Below are 21,509 nucleotides of genomic sequence, written 5' to 3' on the forward strand. Positions count from 1 at the left end.
TATATCCTATGCCTCACCCCCTCCTGGGCTGGAGGAGAGTTGGTCATAGTGCGTGAGTGACAGCTTTGGTCCAGTTCCCAGCCTGGTGCCAAGCGTTACACAGAAGTTTTGCTCTGCTGCAGGCATTGGAGACATTAATAAAGTGTGATTCCTCTTTCCATTTCCAGGTTTTTTTGAACAAGATTGAAACCTCAAAATGTTATTGCATTTGTTTTGTGTGGTCTTTGTCACTAGAGAGAGATTCTAGAAATTAAATAAATTTTTCTGAATTAAATGACATGACATGACACCTTTTGTTCATCAGCACTGTAGCATTTTAAAAAATCCAATATCTATGAAGCCATTCTAGGGTTTGCAAGTTGCCTTTTTTACTCGTTTTGATAAAGAAATTAATAGGAGTTATATCTTTTAGTATCCTCTCAGCCTTACTAACTATGCAGTAGTTTGCACTTCACCTGTGGGGATAGTGAAATATAGTTTGCCAAAACCAGATACTTTTGCAGCCACAGCTTCCCCTGAACAAGTGAACTTCTTATCAGCACACATTGTACTAGCTTCAGTGACTTGCACTGAACTGGAGCTGAAATAAACGGGGAGGATGATTTTGGTAGTCTGTCTTGCATCAGCAGGATTTTAATTGGCACATTGTAGCTATGGTGACTGGCATCCCATAAATACCAAAGATAGATTTTAATGTACAATCTTCTACTTCAGAAGATTGATTTTTTTCCCCTAACTCTGCGATATAATGATGTGCATTAATTCCTTGGTGCAGTCAAAGATACAGCGAAAGTCAGGCTGGTTATTGTGGTGGGTTTCCCTGGTCTCTGTGGAGCTCCTAAAGATGAGGCCTAGTTGTACTGAGTATAAACAACTGTAAATGCTGAATGCCTTATAGATTGGTATTTAATACTCCATGATCCTTGAAAGGTTGTTGGTTTTTGCTTTGGATATTGAATGTAAATATGTATTAATTCAGGCCAGACTATTTTCAGCAGCCACAAGCTCAGAAGTTCATTAGCTAGCTTGAGCATTTTGTCTGAATCTCCTTGTCATTGGCCCATTTTTTTTTGCTTTTGACATGAATTAGCTTATGTGAGTAGACTAAAAAAATAATGCATAAGCAAATGTATTAGCAGCTGTTAATACAAATTCTGCAGTGATGTAGCACAGGGGGGGTTTTAAGTAGTGTCAGTAAAATAAAGCTGGACAAGCCACTTTGTTCCTTTTTATTAACTAAAGAAAGACTTTTCTGCTGCAGAGAATTTTAATATTTACATATTTACAAAGAGGCTTTCTCATAATTCTCTGGTTTTAGTCTGAGTGGATTTAGCAGATTTTCCTGTCACTCCTAAAAAACATTGACCACATGTCTATGTGTTCAGTCTTTCATAATTTGTATACTCTGATGACTGTTGTTGCAGGGTTTGACTGAATTCCTGTGGAAGCTTTGACTGTTCAACTGGATTTTTTCACTAAAAACTGGATTTGAGCCTCAGCTCAGAAGCCTCCCTCTGATTTAAATAATAGCAGCTGTTTGGCCTGGAAGAGCTGAAATCTAAAGCTGACAGCTTTACTCTTTCTAATACAAATATACTCTGCTGCTACAGCCTGGGTTTTCTTGCTTACCAAATCCTGTTTTTGTCATGGCAGCTCCTTCGAATGACCATAGCAAAGCAAAGACTGGGAGATGATGAAGTTGGGGCTCGCCACTTTGCAGCACATGAGCGGGAGGACCTCGTTCAACAGTTGGAGAAGGCTCGAGAGCAGGTAATAATTAAATGCTAGTAGTAAGTAAATAATTTCTGTTCTGTTTGAAGGGCTAATTGATGTTGGAAGTAATGGTTAGAGTGAATTCCTAATCTCTGGAATTTTTTGTCTATATTATTGATCCTCCTTTTCTTTTTAATGCCCAGCAACAACTTGTGACAATTGGATATTTTCAGTGAATGTCAATAGAAGGTACCCTTTAGTGAAGGCTCTTACAAGTATTCAGCACAGTGTACAGTGGCTGATGTACCTCCTAAAGATACCCTCTGAATCTAATTTTCTGTAGAAGTGTTGTTAGTGTCCTCTTCCTCCTGCCTTCAAGCTATTTCTTCTCCTCTTCTGAAAAATTCTCACATCAGACCTATTTCCCTTCCTTAAGTCTGTATGAATGCTCTTTGCCATGCAGCATCAGGCCTTTTCCCTAACACTGATACATAAATTTCTGGACAGTTTTGCAGCTTTGCATTCTGTTTTTCCCATGCTTATTTCTACCAGTGTCAGTTTCAACTGAATGAGCCATTCTGTGATCCAGGAATTTCTAGTTTTTCTGTCTTCCCTCAATTGCAGCACCACTGTACCTTACTGGACAGGCTGTTGGTCTTCTTTCAGTGTGATCCTCCCTGCTAACTCTGTTACCAAGCTTCTGTTCTTTCTGTTCGTCACCCAGCCTCTTTTAAATGGTGGTCAGTTGTCCTTCCTGGCTTATCCATGTTTTCTGGGGTGTGGGTGGAGACTTCTGTCCCTGCCGAATTTTCTCACACTCAGTTTCATCTCCTTGGAAGTTTGAAGCTGTCCTTGAGTATTTTTTACACTGGACTTCTTCACTCTTTTCCTTAATAGTACAGCTCATCCTGTTGCCTCCATGATTGCTTATTTTTGTACTTTTTCAGTTCTTATTCTATGGAACCTCATTGCTCAAGTGATTAGTGCAAATTCCCGCTTACAGGCTTTTTGACAAGGCTTGTTGACTTAATTTTTGGAGTCCTAGAAATTATATTATATAACCACCTTAATATGTTTGTAAAGCAGAATTACAGTAGGGATTGAGATTTCTTTTGCTGTTACATTTTAATTGTTTCCTAGAAATTTTTTCAAACTAATCTAACTAGTAAAGTTACTTTAACTCCAAGTAAATGAAATTGAGTAAAAATACCTAGGGTTATGAGCTTTGAAAAGACTTTTACTGTCCAAAACCAATACTGTTCAAACGTGCTTGTTGCTGTTTTCAGGCTGGGTCCTATGTTAGCTATTGTTTAAACTCATACTGATACAGCTCTCCTTTCTTCTCAGATTGAGACTCTGAGATATGATCTTCAGGCTGCACTGGATGAGTTACAGGATGTGAAAGAGGAACGCTCTGTTTACCAAGATAAGTCTGACAGACTAAACCAAGAGTTGAATCATGTCTTAGGAGGGCATGAAAACCGTATCATTGACATAGATGCTCTCTGTATGGAGAACAGGTGAGTGCATTACTGTTTCCCTAGAAAAACAGTGTGTTGTTGTAATAGGAGTATCAGGAAGCCAATCACAACTAAGAAAATATATCCAAGAATGAAAGTTAAGAGATTTTGGAAATTTCTTTTGCCTGTTTTGTTTATACTGTAACTAAGGATTAAATAATATTGAGAAATCTAGACTACAGGAAATTACCAATGTAGTATTTGGCTACAGAGATGCCAGTGACGTTCCCAAATAAAGCTAAACAAGGAAAAGGAAGAGAAGACCTTTTTATTCCCATCACTGTATGGCACCAAAAGCAAGAATATTAAAAATTTGTATATTCAGAAACTCCCAGTGAACTGTAGTGGACTAATCTTGAATTGGAAACAGGGACTTTGAGTACCCTGAATTGCAGTTACAGACATAATTTTCTCCACAGGGAGAGGTTGTCAGCATGGAATGATTTGCCAACAAAAGTTGCTGGTGAAATCACCCATGTAGATATTCTTGCTGGTTTCTTGGGAAAAGAATGTGTTTATGGTCTCTACTAAGGATGACAGGGAGGAGTCACTGACAGAGCCATAGCAGGTATCTCCCTTAATGTCAACAATTACCTTAAAGTGAAGTAGAACTTGTAAGAGAGTTTCCATTTACAAAACCTATGCTTTAGGCAAGAAAGTGTACTGCCAAAGGCATTACTTCTTCCCCGCAACTTCAGGGGTTTTTTTCTGTTTTGTGTGGCCTACAGAGTTCTGCATCAATTTAAGCCCCTTGCTCCCCTGACAGTGATGTGAGTTTTTTCCTGTGAAATAATTAAATTGTCATAAACCCTAATACAGCTACAGTTGTAATACATGAAAGAAGATACCTTATAAACCCTTTAATCATAAAAAAGATATTTTCCTAGTTGGAAATAACTGTCTCATCCAAGTGCATAAACTCTAGTAGGAAGAACTGTACTGTTTCATTTAACTGTGTACCATTTTTCAACTATACTGTTAAATTTTCTACTTTGTGATTGCTAATGAGAAGTGCCAAGTAAGTGATGGATATTGCAATGCAAAAGTTCTGCATAGCTGAGTCTTGTGTTGACATATATACAAATCTTCATATGTCCATCTCACAGACCTTCAAGCACAGAGGGCATACATAAATGCTTCCTGACTATTTCCTCTAGACATAAATATATTCTTTTAGCTTTCTTGCCCAGAAACCTGATGACCAATACAAAATAGTTGTGCAGCATGCTTGACCAATCTAATAGAAGGGCAGCCTCCTGTTCTGATGCAATTTGTTTCCCTACTTTAAGTTTTATGGGGTCAAGAACAGTAAGATTTTGTTATTTCATCCCTCAGAGAACTGCAGAGGGAAAAGAGCTCTCACTAGTTCAAAGAGAGGACATGCCAAATAGTAAAGAAGACTGCTTGAGGCAGTATTTGAAGGTTCCATGAAGTAAAGGATTATGTTTCTTTTTCAGGTATCTTCAAGAGAGATTAAAACAACTTCAAGAGGAAGTCAACCTTCTGAAGTCTAGTATTACTAAATATAAGGTAAGATCTTCTCAGTGTATCATCTAAGCTGTGCTTCTTTGTTCATGGAAGTTACTCTTCATTTTCATGTTAAATGTATTTGAGGAACAAATTTGTTCTTGAAAGAAAAATTGACACTCTGACAATATTAGTGTGTATTCATATTACATGCTCGTTCTTCCTTGTAGGCCTCTTAGCTGAGGGTAGTACAAAGGGATACCTTTTAAGAGTATTTTGAAAAATTAATTAAATGTCTTTTTTAAGTTCTGTGGGGAAATCATCAGTCTGCTGGGGGGCAAATGATCAGCCTTCCATCCAGCTGCTAGGTGAAAAGTAGCAGATCATGCAGTGGTGAATAACTGCAGCTGTGTTGCTGTCACAAAAAGATTGTGTCTCCCTGTTCTCTGGTGGCTGTGCTATTTCTTCATGTAGCGTAATGGTAACTAAGCTTTCATTGTTCTTCTTTTCCTTAAAAGTTATATGTTATAACTTTTAAGTTAAAGTATATGCTGTTTTACATAAAACCTTCAGGACTGATTTTTGCATTTCGCAGAAGATGTGCACTCTTATTTCCTTCTGCAAGTCATTTTGGGGAGTGGGAGGGGAGAACTGCTTGTCAGTCCATGAGAAGGGTAATCTTAGGATTGTCAATAGGACTTCTTCATTTAGCTCACTATAAAGTAGTCACAGCCCTGATTGTTTTTGTGCATGAGTAAAGCACCTCAAAGTACCAGCTTCATTTCAGTGTCTGTTCCCACTTGCAGCTTGGGTCTCTTGGAGTGTGAGTTTATTGGTGAGGACTGAGTATCTTGGTGGTCCAGTGGATTTCACAGGACTGTAATTGAAGGATCTGGACTTCTGTAGCAGGACCATTCTGCTTCTAATTCCTGAAAGTCAGTATTTGGTATTAAAAGGCCTTATAGAAACTCTGATAGAGGAATTGGAACTTTCCCTTCGAAACCTATCCAAAGAAATGCTGGGGAAAGTCTGCTTTTGTTTCCAGTTGATGTTGTCTACAGCATACTGCAGTATCTTCACTGGCAGTCAGCAGATTATTAAAAAATAGGCAAGTCTTAAATATACATTGGGGGGAGTGGGTGGGAGAGACTGAAGTAAAGTGATTACAATGAGACAGATGAGTCTTTGTAACATTCCAAAGACTTTAGGCTAGAGAATAATAATCTTTGAGAGTTACACCCCCATAGTTTATTATAGGTGTAAGGTGTAGGCCTTGCAGAGTTGCTCTGGGACCAAAATCCAAAGTTCCAGATTCTTTCCTCCTAATGACAGGATTTGTTGGCTACTGTTTTTCTAAATAAGATATTTGTTGTTTCCCTAGAATGCACTAGAGAGACGAAAAAATTCAAAGACTCATAGTAGATCCAGTAGCAGTGCTCTGACTGGAGTCCTTTCTGCAAAGCAAGGTATTGCAAAAATGCAGCATGATGTTGCATATCTCATTGAATTCCTTTCATCTAACCTTTTAATTTCAGTAACCCTTTCCTTACCAACCAAACCAAAAGCTCTCTTCCTATTCCCTGTTTATTACTATGTGCTAATTCTGTCCTCTTCTCAGTTGACTTTACAATATAAAATTTGCCTCTGGATTACTGCTTCTTCTTTTGTTAATTCTTTTGCCAGTCATTCTCTCCCCCATTAGTTTTATCAAATATTTCTTTACTCTCTAGACCCTGACAAATCACTTCTTTATTCATCTCTTTGCTCTGCTAACAATGGCAGTCACAATTCGCATTCCAATGAAAAGTAGACTGGGTGGTGGAGGAGGGGCACTAAGTCAGGTTTTCTGCTACTGTTCTTGGAAGCTTTTACATTCAGATGTTTTACAAGAAATCTTTGTGCCCCATGTTTCTTCATGGGTAGCAAAGTAATCTCTTTTCCCCATTTCAAAGAAAATATGAAGATTAGGAAAGAAAGGGAATAAGAAAAATCTTTGAAGCAAACAGTATAACTTGCCACCCTACTGTTGAAATGTAGGTATATTCATACACACACATGAGATCAGTAGTAAGTGTCATGGTAAGTTGAAGCTCATTTTTCCGGTTTTGATTTCTCTTTTCTCCTCTTCTCCATGTACTTGCATACATGTGTATATATCTCTGTATCTATATCTATATATGTAAAGAAGCAGAGCCAGATTCTAGATTTTAATGATACTAGTGAACTTCCTGATTTGGCTTGAAGGTACAGACTCTGTGTTGTAGAGGAAGAGTTCATGGGTGACTGTATTTTCACACCAGTCTTAAATAACCTGAAGGATATAATGGTTCTAAAAATTAGTATAAAATATTGCTTGGAGGCTTCAGTTTTAATGACCAGTTTTTACCACTTTGTAGGCCTGTAGAAGAATGATTTTTTATCCTTCTGAACACAAAGATTTTTCCAAAAGCAGAATCAAGTTAATGTAAGATGTGTCTGCCTATACTTGTTCTGGTTATTGCTGTGAATAACAATCAACTTGGAAAGCCACCATATTTGTGCCAGCTAGAAATTACAGTTCTGATCTTTTGGCTTCATTTTTTAATTGAAGGAAAAAATATATGTATTCATTTAAGTAATTGGAATAGTTCCTTAATGCTAAGTAAATGTTTGTGTTGCATTTCTGTGCATGAGAAGCCAAAACTCATTTGTGTTTTTAACATTATAGTCCAAGAGTTGTTGTCGGAGGATCATGGATGTAGCCTACCAGCCACACCACAATCCATTTCAGATCTCAAATCACTGGCCACTGCATTACTGGAAACCATCCATGAAAAAAACATGGTCATACAACACCAAAGACAAACCAACAAGTAGGTGGCATGACTTCTAAGTAAAATATCAAGCTATGGGAAAGTTAGTTTGGGGAAACATTTAGGGCAATGGGAAGGAAGATTCATTTTCACAGAAAATTCATTGTCATGGCTGAGTGGTGGATTCTTTAGTTATTAATACCAGATTTATGATTTGAGAAAAATTACATTTTCATCTTAAATTCTGGGGGTGACAGAGACCTGTCTGCCTCTGCTGGGCAAGGACTGGTTTGCTGCTTAAGTTATTACAAACTGTAGTAACTCAAAGCAGACTTCTAGCAGGAAGTCTGTAAGAACAGCTAAATAAAACCTTCTGGGAGGAAGGACACTCTTGAACTGGAGAGAAGATATTGGTTGTCAGTCTAGGAATTTTCTAATAAGTTCTGATGAGGTTAGTAAGTGTTGGTCCTAGAAAAGAGTCTGAAAGGGTTAATGTAATATTTGACAAATGCTCAATGGCCTGTGTTATTCAGATGATACCTGTTGTTCCTATAGTTACTTTGCTAAAAGTTGAAGGAGATAAAACAGTTTGATTGCTACTATATGGGTTTTTTTAAAAATCTGAACTGAACTTTAAAGGAGGATTTGTTTACTCTTAGCTGTTCTGCTCATCAATAGAATTCTTTGTGGCTTGTACAGTTCCTATCATGGCAGACTATAAAAAATTTTGACACATTTTGTGACATTCTGATATTATTGTCCTTATACAGTGTATAAAAATCAGAGCTAGGAAGTGTTCCTTGATTTTGTGCTCAATTTCACCCCCTCTTTTTTTGTTGGTGAGTTTTTTTGTTTTGTTTTGTTATTTTTTTTTAACCCTGAGTCACTGCTGGTAATCAGAGGTTATTCAGGCTTCTCAAAAGCACATCAGGATCAGATGCCAGCAACAGCCAGACATCTTTCCTGAAAAGAAGTAGTACTGAAGTAAACTGTATTACACTAGAATGGATTATTCACTTTGAAAATTGATAACTTAGATACTAGGCAGACTCATTGCATAATTCTGAGTGATGTGGCAACAGAAGTGCAGGAGCCGTTAATAGCCACTTTTAATGCTTTTGAGACATGACTAATCAGCTAAAAGGAGATTAAAGTAGTGAAAATGTAGCCCAGATCTAACTGATGGCAGCTCAGTCACTTCTTGTCCTGTGATACAAGAGGAGTTGCTGCACAGAGCAATGCTAAGGAAGGTCTAACAGCTGCTTACTCCCTTCTTACTGCTAATGTAACATCAGAAGGAAAAAATCCAGAAAAAACTTTTGCTGTTCCAGGTGTAACCAGACCTTGCCTTTTACATCCTGATACTATATCATTACCCAGTGTTTTATTTTGCATAATTTTTTTTTTTTGCAATGTTCTTAGTTTTGTATTCCTCTTTGGCGATTTTTTGCATCTCTCAAATATTATTGCAGTGATAGTTTTCTATTACTACTCTTTCTGCTTTCAACTACTGAGTATGGGTTGTCTTGAGATAACCCACACAAGGAGATGTGATCCTTATATCTGTATGCCCCACTGGTCACATAAAGCCAGCAGGGTATAACTAGGTAAATGCAAACTGCTATTCTATGGCCAACAGGAGATCAAGGTCTTAGAGGGACGTGACAGTCCATATCAGTCCAGGGTCAGGAGTGTTTTCTGAACTGTAGTGTTATACTCAGTTCAGGATGGTTCAGGGAAAAAAAAATTGATAAATCCTGATCAAGTTGAGTGAAGAGCCTCAAAAACATTCCTTTGTAGTATTCTCATTCTTTTTGTCACTTTTGACTTTAGGTGGATTAAAGAAGCTATTAAGGAGCTAGGAGGAATGGGAACCACTACAAGTGGAAACACCTAAGACATAAAAATTTAATGTGAAAAAGGGAAATGCATGTAGGACATCAAGGAAAAATACCCTTTATTTGAAATGCAAATAAACGAGGGCCCTTATTTGCCAAATTTGTAAAAAGTTAGAAGTCTGCTGACTTGTGAAAATGGGAAAGAAACTGCCCACCTGTCAGAGAAGGTTAGATGTGAGTGTATGGTCAGTGCACAAGTTAAACAGACAGGGTCATAAACTGGTACTAGTAGAAGATGCATTCTTTTGTTGAAGACATTTCTCCATTCAGAAGAGAAGTTGGGAAGGATGTGAGGCGTGTAGTGACAAAAAGTTTTACATAAATCACAAGGTAGCAGTCTTTCCCTGTGCAAAGAGCATGTTTTGAGGACACATTTACTCTTTCAGATTGTTGTTTGAAGAAGGTGAGATTTATTGGGTAAAGAACATGAGATTTTGGGGTGGTTGTTTCTTTTTGTGGAGGAAATTCTGCATTTGATATTTGATGGGTGAATGACCTCGTAGTGATTCTCTCACTATCAATAAATGAGATTTTTCAGACCATATGAACTTACTTTTCCCCATACAGTTAACCTACTCTAAGGTCTAGACCTCTTTGGTAGCTTGCAGATTGAGACATGGCTGCATAAGTTTACAATAGCAGAATGGTGGATTCGCTTTCTGAATAACTGAAGCAATAACAAGACAGTGGATTTTTTAGTGTAGATTGGAATTTGGATGTTCTGTTGAAGTTTACTTTCTGTTCTTACACTGTTGTTAAAAAAATCCATTGCCACTTGTTCTTAGAGAAGACACACTACTATTATTGCCACTCTTCTAAAGATGTGGCATGATAGAAGGAACTGTGGGAGTATGTGCCTAGGGACAAGTAGGCTAAATCTTGCCTTTATTTTTTATCCCCAGTTTTCAGAAAAAAAAAAAAAAAAAGTTGTTGTGGAAAAAACCAGATTGTTTTTCCAAGGTGGTTGGTAGCTACTAATGCTAAGTTCAAGTAATGTCCTGTGTTTTTCTTCACAATCCCATTAGCTTAATTTGAAAAGGCAGTTGTAAATTAATTCTCTACGCAGTAGTGTGTTGCAAGATTAAACAGTTCCATAAATGCAAAACCAAATTGTCCTAACTCTGCTTAGCAAATGGATAAACATCCTTTTTTTATTCTACCAGCAATAAACCATTTATTAGATGTTCTTTTCAGTGCAATTTGTTCCTGAAATTGCCAGCACTTGTGCAAGCTGGATCAGCGTAAAAGCTGCTGTGGTGCTCAGATATATTGCACTAATTTTAACATTTCTAACTTGGGCAAGTTCAGTCATATCCAAAATTACAAAAAGGATTGTGTCAGTCTGTAACTTGAGCACATGTTTCCGTACGAGGTGCAGAGCCAGATATGGGACTGTGACATTCCTATTTACAGGCATTTAGGTGATGGTGTCTGTATGAGGGTGTATGTCTTCTGCAGCAAGAGCTAAATTAAAGTCAGGTGAAGGGAGCTCAGGTGCCCTAAATCACCACAGCTCCCTTCAGATCCGTGATACATTGGAAAGCATAAGAGAGCCAGAAAGAGGCTTCTGAAGTCAGGTGGGGCCATTGCTACTGTTGCACAAACATCAGATTTCTGTAAAACCTTATCCTGGAGGGAGGTTTGTAACAACTCCCTTGTTGCATTAGGCACAGGACCAGAGAACAATGGAAATAGCTATCACCTGTGTCTGTGACATAATCCTTCTGTTTTAGTTGAAGGATCTGGTTCATGTGTCTAGAAATAAAAAAAAAGAGATTAGGGAATTGGGTGCTACCAACCCATGCAGCCCCTTTAAAAATATCCACCCAGATAGGCCTACCCAGGCCACTACAGCTCAGTCTTCCCACAGCATATATGGAGGTGGCAAATTATCTGGAGATCTCAGGGGAAAGGAAGAAATGTGATAAACCACATTGTGTTCAGAATAGCTTGCACGTTTGTCTTTCAACAATTTATTGCTATAAGAACTTGCAGCTTTATTTAGGTTTTATTTCTCCCATACCTGTCTTGAGGGATAATGGTTTTTTTTAAGCAAACTAGAATCATACTCATCGCTGAATGTATTTTACTTTCTTCCTGAATGAAAGGAGTGAGGTTAAATATTGTCCTCTGCTGTTGCCAAGCATTGTTCTGAGACACAAAATGATCCTTCTAAATGAGAACCTGCAACAAAGGTTAAAAAAAATAACTGAGTGCCTCTTCAGAGGATTCAGTAGGTATTATCAGGATATATTCTCTGCAAAACCATTAGAACTAGTGTGGTACAGCTGATAAATAAATTATAAAATTTAAGAGAAGCAAGAGAAAAGTGACTTTGCTGTTGTTACCTGAATAAGAAGAGCAGTAGCAATAACTTCTTGCAGAGGGTTGAGATATATGTAGTATGGCTGGCTGGCAGGGAGGGCAGCATCCTTCCCCTGTTTTCTGCCCTGGAACTAGTGGTGAACTACTTATGAAAATAGTAAGGATTAGACATCAACATTGTTTTGTCAGCTCCCTGCCAGAACTAACATGATGTGGAAGTGTTACATCATGTCTCTTTGTTCCCCTCTAAGCCTGGGGAATTCCACGTTCTTTAGCTGACCCTTGGTGAGGCCTTAGGCAGGAAGGTGGGAAGGGGCTCCCAGTGTGCAAGGTGGAGTTTCCCAAAAGCTTCTCCATGCCTTTTGCTGTCAGCTGTGTTGTACTGCAGAGCCCAACTGCTGGATGTCAGGGTTATGAAAAGTGTTATTAAGGCTGAGTTTCCCATACCAGATGGAAGCATTCTGAAAGTGAAATCTAGACCTGAATAATTTTGTTTTTAATTGGAGAAGACAGTAGTAAATCCATCATAACCTTTTTAACCTACTGAAATACTGAGTTTCAATGGGGAAATAAACATAACTGCTTTGTCTTTTCTCCTCTGCTTTTGAATGTGATGGACTGTTCTTTTTAGTTGACACACACCCCTGTACTTCTCAGTACTTTCTTTGATGTTTATTATAAGCTTTCTCTTTCTGTTTTACATTCTGTCTCTCATCTTGATATTTTTGTAATCTTTAAAATACTTATAGGCTTTTATTGTGTCATTGCAAAGCCCTCACAGTAGAGATTTCAAAAATGCTTAGTCCTTGTTAATCAATTTTCCTAGCCCCTTTGATATTTGCTGGGAGTGCTATTCTTCATGTCCTTCCCACAATCTGCCATCTTGTCAGTAATGACATTCCCGGTGTGCTCAAATGTCTGCACATAAAGCCCTTGCTGAGGAGCTCTCAGTGCAGTATTACACAGCTCTGGTATGCACAGGAAGATACTATTGCCTTGCTGGGGTGGGATATGCTGCTTCTCAGCATTCAGTTCAAATTTAACTGATTTATCCTGTTGCTGTAATTTGATGAGTAAAACTTGCTGTCCATAATCTCTGCTGTCATGTTTAGAATTGCTGCCTTGTCTATGTTTCTCAGTCTAGTGAGTATTGTTTGGGATTTATTTAAAGATTTTGACTCTAGCAGACTTGCTGTGCCTGTGAAACACTTGCAAAATTCATTGGAGAACTGAGCCTTCTTTTCAAGATAGAAATCTCTCATTTGATCTGGGGAGAGAATTAAGACTAAAAGTTAAATCCTGCAGGAGAGCTAACTGCAAATAGTATTTGTGTATGAAGTCAGATACAAAAGAAGACATGACCCAAGAAATACAGTGAATACTGAGTGGGTGATAAAGGCACTAAAGAGATTGAAGCTTTTTAGTGAAGCAGAAAACAGTTCAATTCTAAAAAAAAAAAAAAAAGGTGTAATAGAAAAAATATTCCTTGCCATTTTAAGCAATCTTAGTGATAGAGAAAATTCCCTGAATAAAGGACTAGCAAAAATGTGTGTCTTGGAACTTCAGAGTCAATCTAGGTGCTGTCTTGAGTTTTCCGTATTTTGTCTGTGTAGCTTTTACCTTCTGGTTTTAGCTATAAAGAAAATAAAGTGATATTTGCAGGCAAGAAGATAGAAATATTGCGAGTTGCTTTTCTTTTTCTTTGCTGCAAAGATTGAATGTCCAGTACATCCTAGGCCTTTTGCTTTTTTAAAAGCATGGTATACATTAGACAAATATATTTGATATGTTATATTAATATTATATTAATATATTATATTAACATTATATTAATATATTATATTTATCATTTTCTTTTAACTGTGGGAGAGGTTGTCCATTGCTGTTAGTGAAAAGAGATGATTGTATAAAGGTTTACTGCACTAGTTAAGTAGCAATTTAAAAATTCAACTGTAGTCATATAAGTAATTGGGCTTTAGTTACCTTGGTATAACAACTATTCTTTTTCCAAAGAATTCTAGGTAATCGAGTGGCAGAACTAGAAAAGAAATTAAGAACTTTGGAAATTGCTGGCTTGTGGAGTCTACCAGGTTAGTAACATTTCAAGCAAATAGTTTGCAGTATTTAATTTTCAAGGGTATGTTTGCATTTAAGAGAAGTTTGGCCCTGATTTTTTTTAGTGACAGTTACCTTGTGAATGTTCTGTTCAGCACATTGAAAAATTAGAAATGTCTAATAAATGTTAAGTGGAAAGCAAAAATCACTAGACTTTGTAAACTCTTAAGTCAAATAGGTATTGAAAATAACATGAAAAGTGCTTAAAAAAAGGTTTAAATATTGAAGTAATCAAATTATTTCCATAAACAGCAGGCAAAAGAAAAGTGAATTATTTTATTTAAATGTTGCATAAAATGATGCAGAGGTCATTGGTCATTATGTTTTTCAACCAATTTTATTTATTAATTTTGTACTTATTTTAACCATGGATTTAGTTTTTTACTGTTTTTAAATGCTTTTCTGTAGAATCATAAACTCCTAGAAATTGGAAACATAAATGGTTCTAAATTTTCTAGTCCATCTCTCCAGAACAGGCTTATTCCCTATAGTCCCTTAAGTATTGTATTTGGTTTTAAATTACTCAAGTAATGGGAGATTAATCTGCTTCCTAATAGACATCGTTGTTAGGAAAATGTGCAATATTTAATTTACATTTACTTTCTTGCTTCTTTTCTTCCCATTGCACCTAATTGTGTCTTCTGTAACCACTGTAAATTATGCTACTTTGTTGGTGGTGTTTGCATCATTAGGCTTTGTTGTTTACACATTCCTATCAGTGCTAGTAAGAGTGGGAAAGAGTGGCTTCTGGTTTTTTGGATCTGGTTTTTCCATCTGACCTGTACATCTAGAAGAAAACATTTGACAGAGCTGAAGAGCCCTAGTAACAAACCTGTGCTGTTCAGCTGTTTGGGCTGATGTGTGTTTCTGCTTCAGCTCACCTTTTTGGGCTTTCTAAGTCCTGTTTGAGTCTTTCCAGAACTGGAGGTCCACATCTGTTTCCAAGGATTGCTCCACAGTTAGCCACCTAACACAGGTAGTGTACTTAGTGCAGTTGTGCCTCCCTGCATTCTCCAAAGGATGAAGGTGAAATGTTTGTCTAAGACCTTGCTAATGCAGTTTAGTACATTACTACAAACATGTCTCTCAAGCTCACTGGTTCAAGGTATTGTAGGGGTTTGTTTGTTTAATTTTGTTTTTCAAAACTAGTGTTCCATAAAATTTTTAAACTAATAAATGCAGCACTTCACATGTTTGCAAAATGTATTTTAAAAAATGGAAGTGGGAACTTCTTGCCCCATTTTGATCTATGTAGGTAAAGCATCAAATTAATGTTTATACAATAACAACTGTCTCTTTCCTTCCTTTCTTTTGCTGCCTGAAGGCCTGAGCTACAATGTCTCAGTGGGATTTGGGAGTAGGTTCTGCTTAACATATTTTTTTAGTAACTGATCCTAGCAGTATGTTAAATATTGTCATTGCATGTAAATAAATGGAAATGTTTTCTGAACATTTTTATATCCAGCAGATTAAGATGTTCAGTCAATTGAGTTAGATGACCACAGGAGAAATAGAGGCTGCTCTGCATGAAAGTTCATTTGTATAATGGAAAATAGTAAGAGGGGATGATGGTAAATATTTTTAAAGGAATTTTACACTGAGTTGTGAGTTCTGTTGAGCCCTGTGGTTTTGTTGATTTTTTTGCTTGCCTTTTAAATCAGGAGTGCACTTTTGTTTCCAAGTGCACTCTAATCCTGAGGTGGTCAAAAAGAGCATTGCAACCCCTGATGGGTCACCACTTTTCTTTTCAGAGTGTGTAAAGCTTCCACTCCATAAAACAGCAATGCGTAACAATTAGTGTGGGAATACCACAATGGATTCTGCAGTTGAATATTGGCTTGGGTGAGGAGCAGAACATGGAGAGTATCTCATCTAGTCAGTCTTAAATCCAGAGTGAAAAATTATTATTTGGTTGTGAGTGGAATTTTTTGTCACTGGAAAAAAAATGCAAAAAAAGCTGATGTTCATTCTGGTGCTGAAAGAAATGCACATTACAAATTGCAGGGTTTTAATCTGAAGTTAATGTTCCTACTTAGTCATCATTGTTTATATAACATTTATAACATACACTGTCACCAAGATAATAATATCTTCCAAATGCTGTTAATATACTTGATCCTATTGAAGAAAGATCTTGAATGCCTCTGGTCTTTTGTTAGGTGACATATTTGTCATCTGCTTTTTGAGAAAGCCATGAATGAACTATGGGGAAGCTAATCAACAGGAAGTGCATATTTAATTTTTGAGAAGGTGAAATTTCATTCCCTGTGGAAGTTCTGCCTACCAGACTTTATATTTCCCTGTTTAGAAAATGGTCTTTAGTTAAGTGAATCTCTTGTGAGGTTTGTTTTCATTGCTGAAAAGAAAGCAAGTTTGGGCGTAGATTTGGCTTTGATTTTTGTTTTATAATCCTACTTCCCTTAAGAAGGAAGCAGAGAATGTGATGCTCACAGAAGCATTTAATTATTTGCTTTGTCTTGGCTACATTTTGGTTGAAATATGCACAGAAATAAGTTAAATGTATTCAATAACAGTACATAATAAACAGCATTTAATTATTTTTGCATGATGTCACTAGACATTAAGATAGGTAATTCTGTATTTTTAAAATCTATAATTTCCTGAAAATTCCAGATTTCCACTGAATAAAAAGTCTAAGAAAGAGCCAACCATGACTCAGCCTACTTCTGTGTGGGATGATAAGAGAGTTTCGATGCTGCCTCTTGCCCTGCAGTAATCAGCGCAGAGCAGAGGCAGGGTAGAATTAAAGGGCTCTGCAGCTGCTGTGGCTGTAGCCAGTTACAGTGGTGTAGGGTGCAGCAGAGGTTATAAGAAAATACCCAACCCTGGAGAAGAAAATGAAAAATTTACTATTACTGAAAACTTATATGTATTTTGAGATCCGTATACTTTTCACTATAGTCCTTGAAAAATTCATTAGAGGAACATGAAGCTATATAAGTTATGAAATTGAGCTTACACAGCAGCTAGTTGAAATTCTTTGTGTGTAATCCAGCTTCAGATCATGATTCACAGAATGTAGTGCAGCAGTACCCTATGTGCCTCCTTCATGAATGGATGTGAATCGCTGTTAATAAATAAATATTCATCAGACTCTTTGGGTCACATCTATTGTTAAGACGTGGATACTGAGCTTAGCTTTATTTTCTGTAACCAGGCTGGTTTTCAGAGAAAAATGGGAAAGTGAATGTGTTTACTTTGTAAATGCTGGCTGGAAAGTCAAGAAGTATCTTTTGTGAAGCTTGTCTTGCAATCTTCAAGGACTTCAGCTCAGGCTTTACTTTTTTTATTAAATAAATTTAAAAGCTTCTGCTTACTACTTTCGTATTAAAACCGCTACCCATTTTTTTTATTCATATCTTTTTACTTCCTCTATTGGATTCTTTTGTGTCTTTTTTGATATGTGGCTGCTTTTGACTCTGTGTGAATATCTGTTGGGTATTTTCATACCACAAGTTCCCTGTATGATTTGGTTCTTCCAACACAAAATTCCTTCACTGTTACAGGAAAGTACATTCATCTAGGAGCTTTTACATTTTGAAATATTGGTTGAATTTGCTTTGCATTTTGAAATATTGGTTTGATTTGTTTTGCAATTTTTGTGCTTTTAATTAATTTTGTCTTATAGTGGGAGGATTGTCCTCTTTGCTATTAGTTAATGCTGTTTTTTATTACTGAGTCTGGTGAATGCAGAATTCTGATGCATGCTTGACAGGGGGATCAAATTTCCACAAGATCCATGCTTCAAAAGCATTAATTGCAGTCATATTGCTGCAATGTATTGCCCAGCATGGCAAGGGTATAAAAAGATCATTACTACCTTCAGGATTAAGGTATTTGCAGACAGTGCTCTTAAAAGGAATTAGGGATTGGAGTGGTCCAGTTAGACTCCATGGGAACAGCTTGACTTTCATTATTCCTTAGTATGCACCAGAACTTTCTCAGAGCTGGATCTACTCCAGGTATCTCCTGACCTGGTGTTCTCTTGAAAGTCTTTGTCTTGGATGGGTGATTAGATTTAGGATGTTGCCTTAAGGTGAAACGTACTAACAGATTTAGAGGGGCGAAGTGGCTCTTACATAAATGTCGGTTCTCATGGAGATAAATAGAGCAGTATCTTGCTGCCTCCCCAGCCATTACTTATCAGTTGGCACTTGTTCTGGAGGCCACACAAACTCCACGCTTAGCTGATCTTGCACATTTCCTGCCTTTTCCCCTCTAGGTTTAAGGTAGTGTCAGTCACTAAAAACATGAGCATCCTGAATAGTGGAGGACTTCCTAAAGGATCTGCAGGTGTTGCTTTCTGCATTGCTAAAATATGTGAACACTAAGCATCTACAGCAGAGTCCTCAGATGAAGGGTTTCTTGCACTATGTTGTATGCAAAAGAGCTGGAAAATTGCATTTTTCCATTTGGTTAAAACTAAAATGCTCAGAAATCTTTTGGGAATTTTCAGATTAAAATCCCTCCTGTTTCTCAGCAATGTGTACTTGTTTTCTCCCTCAGTTCTTAATTCTGTGAAGTTTTTAGGGTTTTTTTTAAGGAAGCATTGCAGGATAATATGTAAATCGGAAGCATAAAGCTACATCATGATGAACCTGCTTGTATCACATGAAACAGACTAATAGAGAGTAAAGAGTCAGTGCTGAACACTTGCTGGTAATAGCATGCAAGTGATCCATTACTTTGGTGTGATCCGATTATTACTATTTTTAATTCAATTCTAATTGCTAATTCAATTTGCTGCATACAGCACCTGGTCTTTCAAAATCTGGCCTTTACTCAGTACTGCAGATAAAAACATACAGCTTTTCTGCCTTTGCTTTGCATATTGTGGCTCTGGTACAGAGGGGTTTTTTTCCATGCTGTGAAAGGATCATTTGAGATGCTTTTCCTGTTCTGTACTTCTCAATATCATTGTTAAAAATTTGTAGGGAACATCATTGATGCACAGTGGTTGCAATTGGTGAAGCAGCAGTTCTAACAGTGTGATTGTTCCAGGTGGGAAGGATACGATAACATTCAGTGACCCAGCCCTGCCCGTGATACAGCGGTCCAGGTCACCATTGTTAGCGTTTGCTGATAAGCCTCAGAGAGCTGAAGTGCAAGGTGAGCACCTGGGACGTAAGAACATGATGAGAGCTGAGCACTCATTTCTTTCCAAATAAAATGTAATAAGTTTTCATGCTGGGATAGCAGAAGGCAAAGTTTCAGTGACCACAGAGATTGAATACATCATCCACAAATAAAACAGATAGATGTTCCCAGTAGAAATAGCAAAGAAATGACTGAAAAGTTACTACTGAATGGATTGCTAAGGCTAGGGATCAGGTCTTACACCTCAGAGAATTTTTCTGCCACATAACGTGACACCGTGTGAAGTTATTCATGCCATCTGTGTTGCAGTTAACTGATTCCTGCACTTTTCCCCTCAGTTAAAATGCACAGTAGGAAGCAGTCTGTGGAACTGGTTTAGCACTTTCCTGCATTATAGGTGATGTCTAGATGAATGGCTTCCTGATTGCACATGGTAAATTGAAATACCCAACTCATTTTCCCAGAGAAATTGACTGCTTTTTTCATAGTCTTACATGTGTTTTGTTAAAAATCCTTCTCCAATAGCAAACTTTAACATCTTTCCAAAGTCAAGCTTAACTTTACTTGACAGTTACTGATAACCTTTTTTTTTTCCTTAGTTTTTCATAATAGATGGGAGATGGATTATTGTATTTGCTTATTGGCATTTGTATAAAGTCCTTAATGGGCATAACATTATGATGTGCCCAGATCTTTCTCAGCTAACCATGAAGCATCATAAACAATTTATTTGTCAGTCCTGAAACTAAATAGATTGTGGCTTAATTTTGGCTTTATAGTCCATGTCATTATCTGATAAAATGTGACAGCGAGGCTGATCTTTTTTTATAATCTTGATCAGCTGATATTTTTGCTAAAAATAAGAAGTGAAACTGTAATGAATGGTTCTCTGGTGAGTAATAATAACTCATAAATATTCATTCTTTTACCTACTTAATTGTTGATTTTTAATTAAATCTGCAGTTACTGAAAGTATTTACTTAGTGGCATTATGCTCTTTTCTTTCCATATTTGTCCTAGGTGAGGCTGATATTACAGTTGTGATTAAAGACTGATCAGACAGGCAAGTCTGATCTGCCTGTCATATCTCATCAGACCCTCTTGCTGCTGCTTTGTAACACTGCCAAACCTTAACTCTGGGCTGAAGCCTTCCACATTGTATTTTCTATGTCAGCTATTTTTTTTTTTTAAGATAGCCATTTTTTTTTCTTTTAATGTTATATACTAATGATGACTACGTGGGGTTTTGGTGGCATTTTTTGTCTGCTGTATGTTTGAATTTGGGTTGGTTTTTTCTTTTTTTTCAAATATGCAAGCATTTCCTTTTGAAATCTGGGGAAAAGGTTTCCAGCCTGAGGAGGCAGTCTGGAGTTTCCACCTCATTCTACATGATTCACTTACAAATCTCATCTGCTAAAAACAAACAAGGCATTCTGTTGAGCTTACTTTGTGCCACCAGTGGTGGTAAAACTCTCTACGCACCATTCATTTGAGAGAAAGTAAACTTAGAGGGAAAAAAGCCTGGAGCAGAGTGGGAAGAAAGGCCAAGATCAGGACTCTGAAGTGGTGGGAAGACTAGAGTAGATGGGGTTTGACAGAGTCAATGGAAGTCTGAGTGAGGAGGGACTTGTATGTGGCTGAGCAGAGGTCAGAGCACAGGAGTGAGGAATCAGAACATTGGCAGTGAAAGCAAGATGTGATTAAAAAATATTGAAAGGTGGATGAGAAATGGCCACAGTGAGTGCAGGGACTGGATAAGCAAGGACAAGGGGATATGGAACAGGAAGATGGGCAGGGGAAGAGAAGAGCAGAAGTAAACATCCTTGGATAGGAAAGGACAGACCAGGATTAGACCTGTGGCAGTCATAGGAAGAATCAGCTCCCAGTAGGTCATCTCCTTCTTTTCTCCTCTCCGTCCCATGACCATAATGAAAACCAAGGTTAATCACAGAAATTCTGTCATCAAACTGGAGCAGGTTAAGAAATTACTGTTCTGCCTGCACAAACAGCCTGGGTTTTCTATGTCCCAATATATACTGCAGATAACCTGCAGTGAGAACTGAGAAAAAAGTTACCTCTGTGGTAATTAAACTGGGCCAACTTTTTTGTGACACAAATGAGCACATTTCTACAACCAGCTGTGCAGGGAACACCATAGTTTTTAGCAGTAGGTGATGCAAGAATAACCTGTTCTGCTGCTCCCGATGCTTTTTCTGAAGGATGTTAGGGGCTGCCATTTTCCCTTCAAAGCCTGAAAAGGAAGCAGTGTGTTTTCAGCTGTGGGGCATATCCCTGTGCTTGGAGTCACACTACTCCTCTGCAGTCAGTATCTGTATGAGTATGATATCTGGGTACATTTTGTACCATTCTGCACGGAGAATGACTGCCGTTGAGGTTTAGGAACTTGGTGCATATTGCAATTTTTCATCTATACATGTACCCTCCAAAATCTGAGGGACCTTGACAACTGGGAAGAAAAGAGGAGTGTGTTCATCCACCATCATTCATGAAACAAGTATGCTCTTGGTTAAAGTGCTACTGAAATAAAAACAAAACCACTC

The 21,509-nt window shown here is 37.5% G+C and overlaps 1 protein-coding gene across 4 annotated transcripts in view; it reads left to right on the forward strand.

Annotated features, from left to right (window-relative positions):
- Window positions 1–21,509, forward strand: part of CCDC149 (coiled-coil domain containing 149) — a 51,485-nt gene that overhangs the window by 23,987 nt on the left and 5,989 nt on the right. For 3 of the 4 annotated variants that reach the window (XM_041403066.1, XM_041403069.1, XM_041403067.1), the window contains exons 5-11: window positions 1,654–1,770; window positions 3,061–3,233; window positions 4,691–4,763; window positions 6,082–6,166; window positions 7,408–7,552; window positions 13,729–13,805; window positions 18,853–18,960. In XM_041403066.1, the coding sequence (XP_041259000.1) occupies window positions 1,654–1,770; window positions 3,061–3,233; window positions 4,691–4,763; window positions 6,082–6,166; window positions 7,408–7,552; window positions 13,729–13,805; window positions 18,853–18,960 (778 nt within the window). The remainder of the gene's footprint in view (window positions 1–1,653; window positions 1,771–3,060; window positions 3,234–4,690; window positions 4,764–6,081; window positions 6,167–7,407; window positions 7,553–13,728; window positions 13,806–18,852; window positions 18,961–21,509) is intronic. The other variant, XM_041403068.1, reaches the window with a different exon arrangement.

This window comes from Onychostruthus taczanowskii, unplaced genomic scaffold (assembly GCF_017590055.1).
Source record: "Onychostruthus taczanowskii isolate IOZ18803 unplaced genomic scaffold, ASM1759005v1 scaffold2, whole genome shotgun sequence".
In the NCBI taxonomy this organism is placed as follows: Eukaryota; Metazoa; Chordata; class Aves; order Passeriformes; family Passeridae; genus Onychostruthus; species Onychostruthus taczanowskii.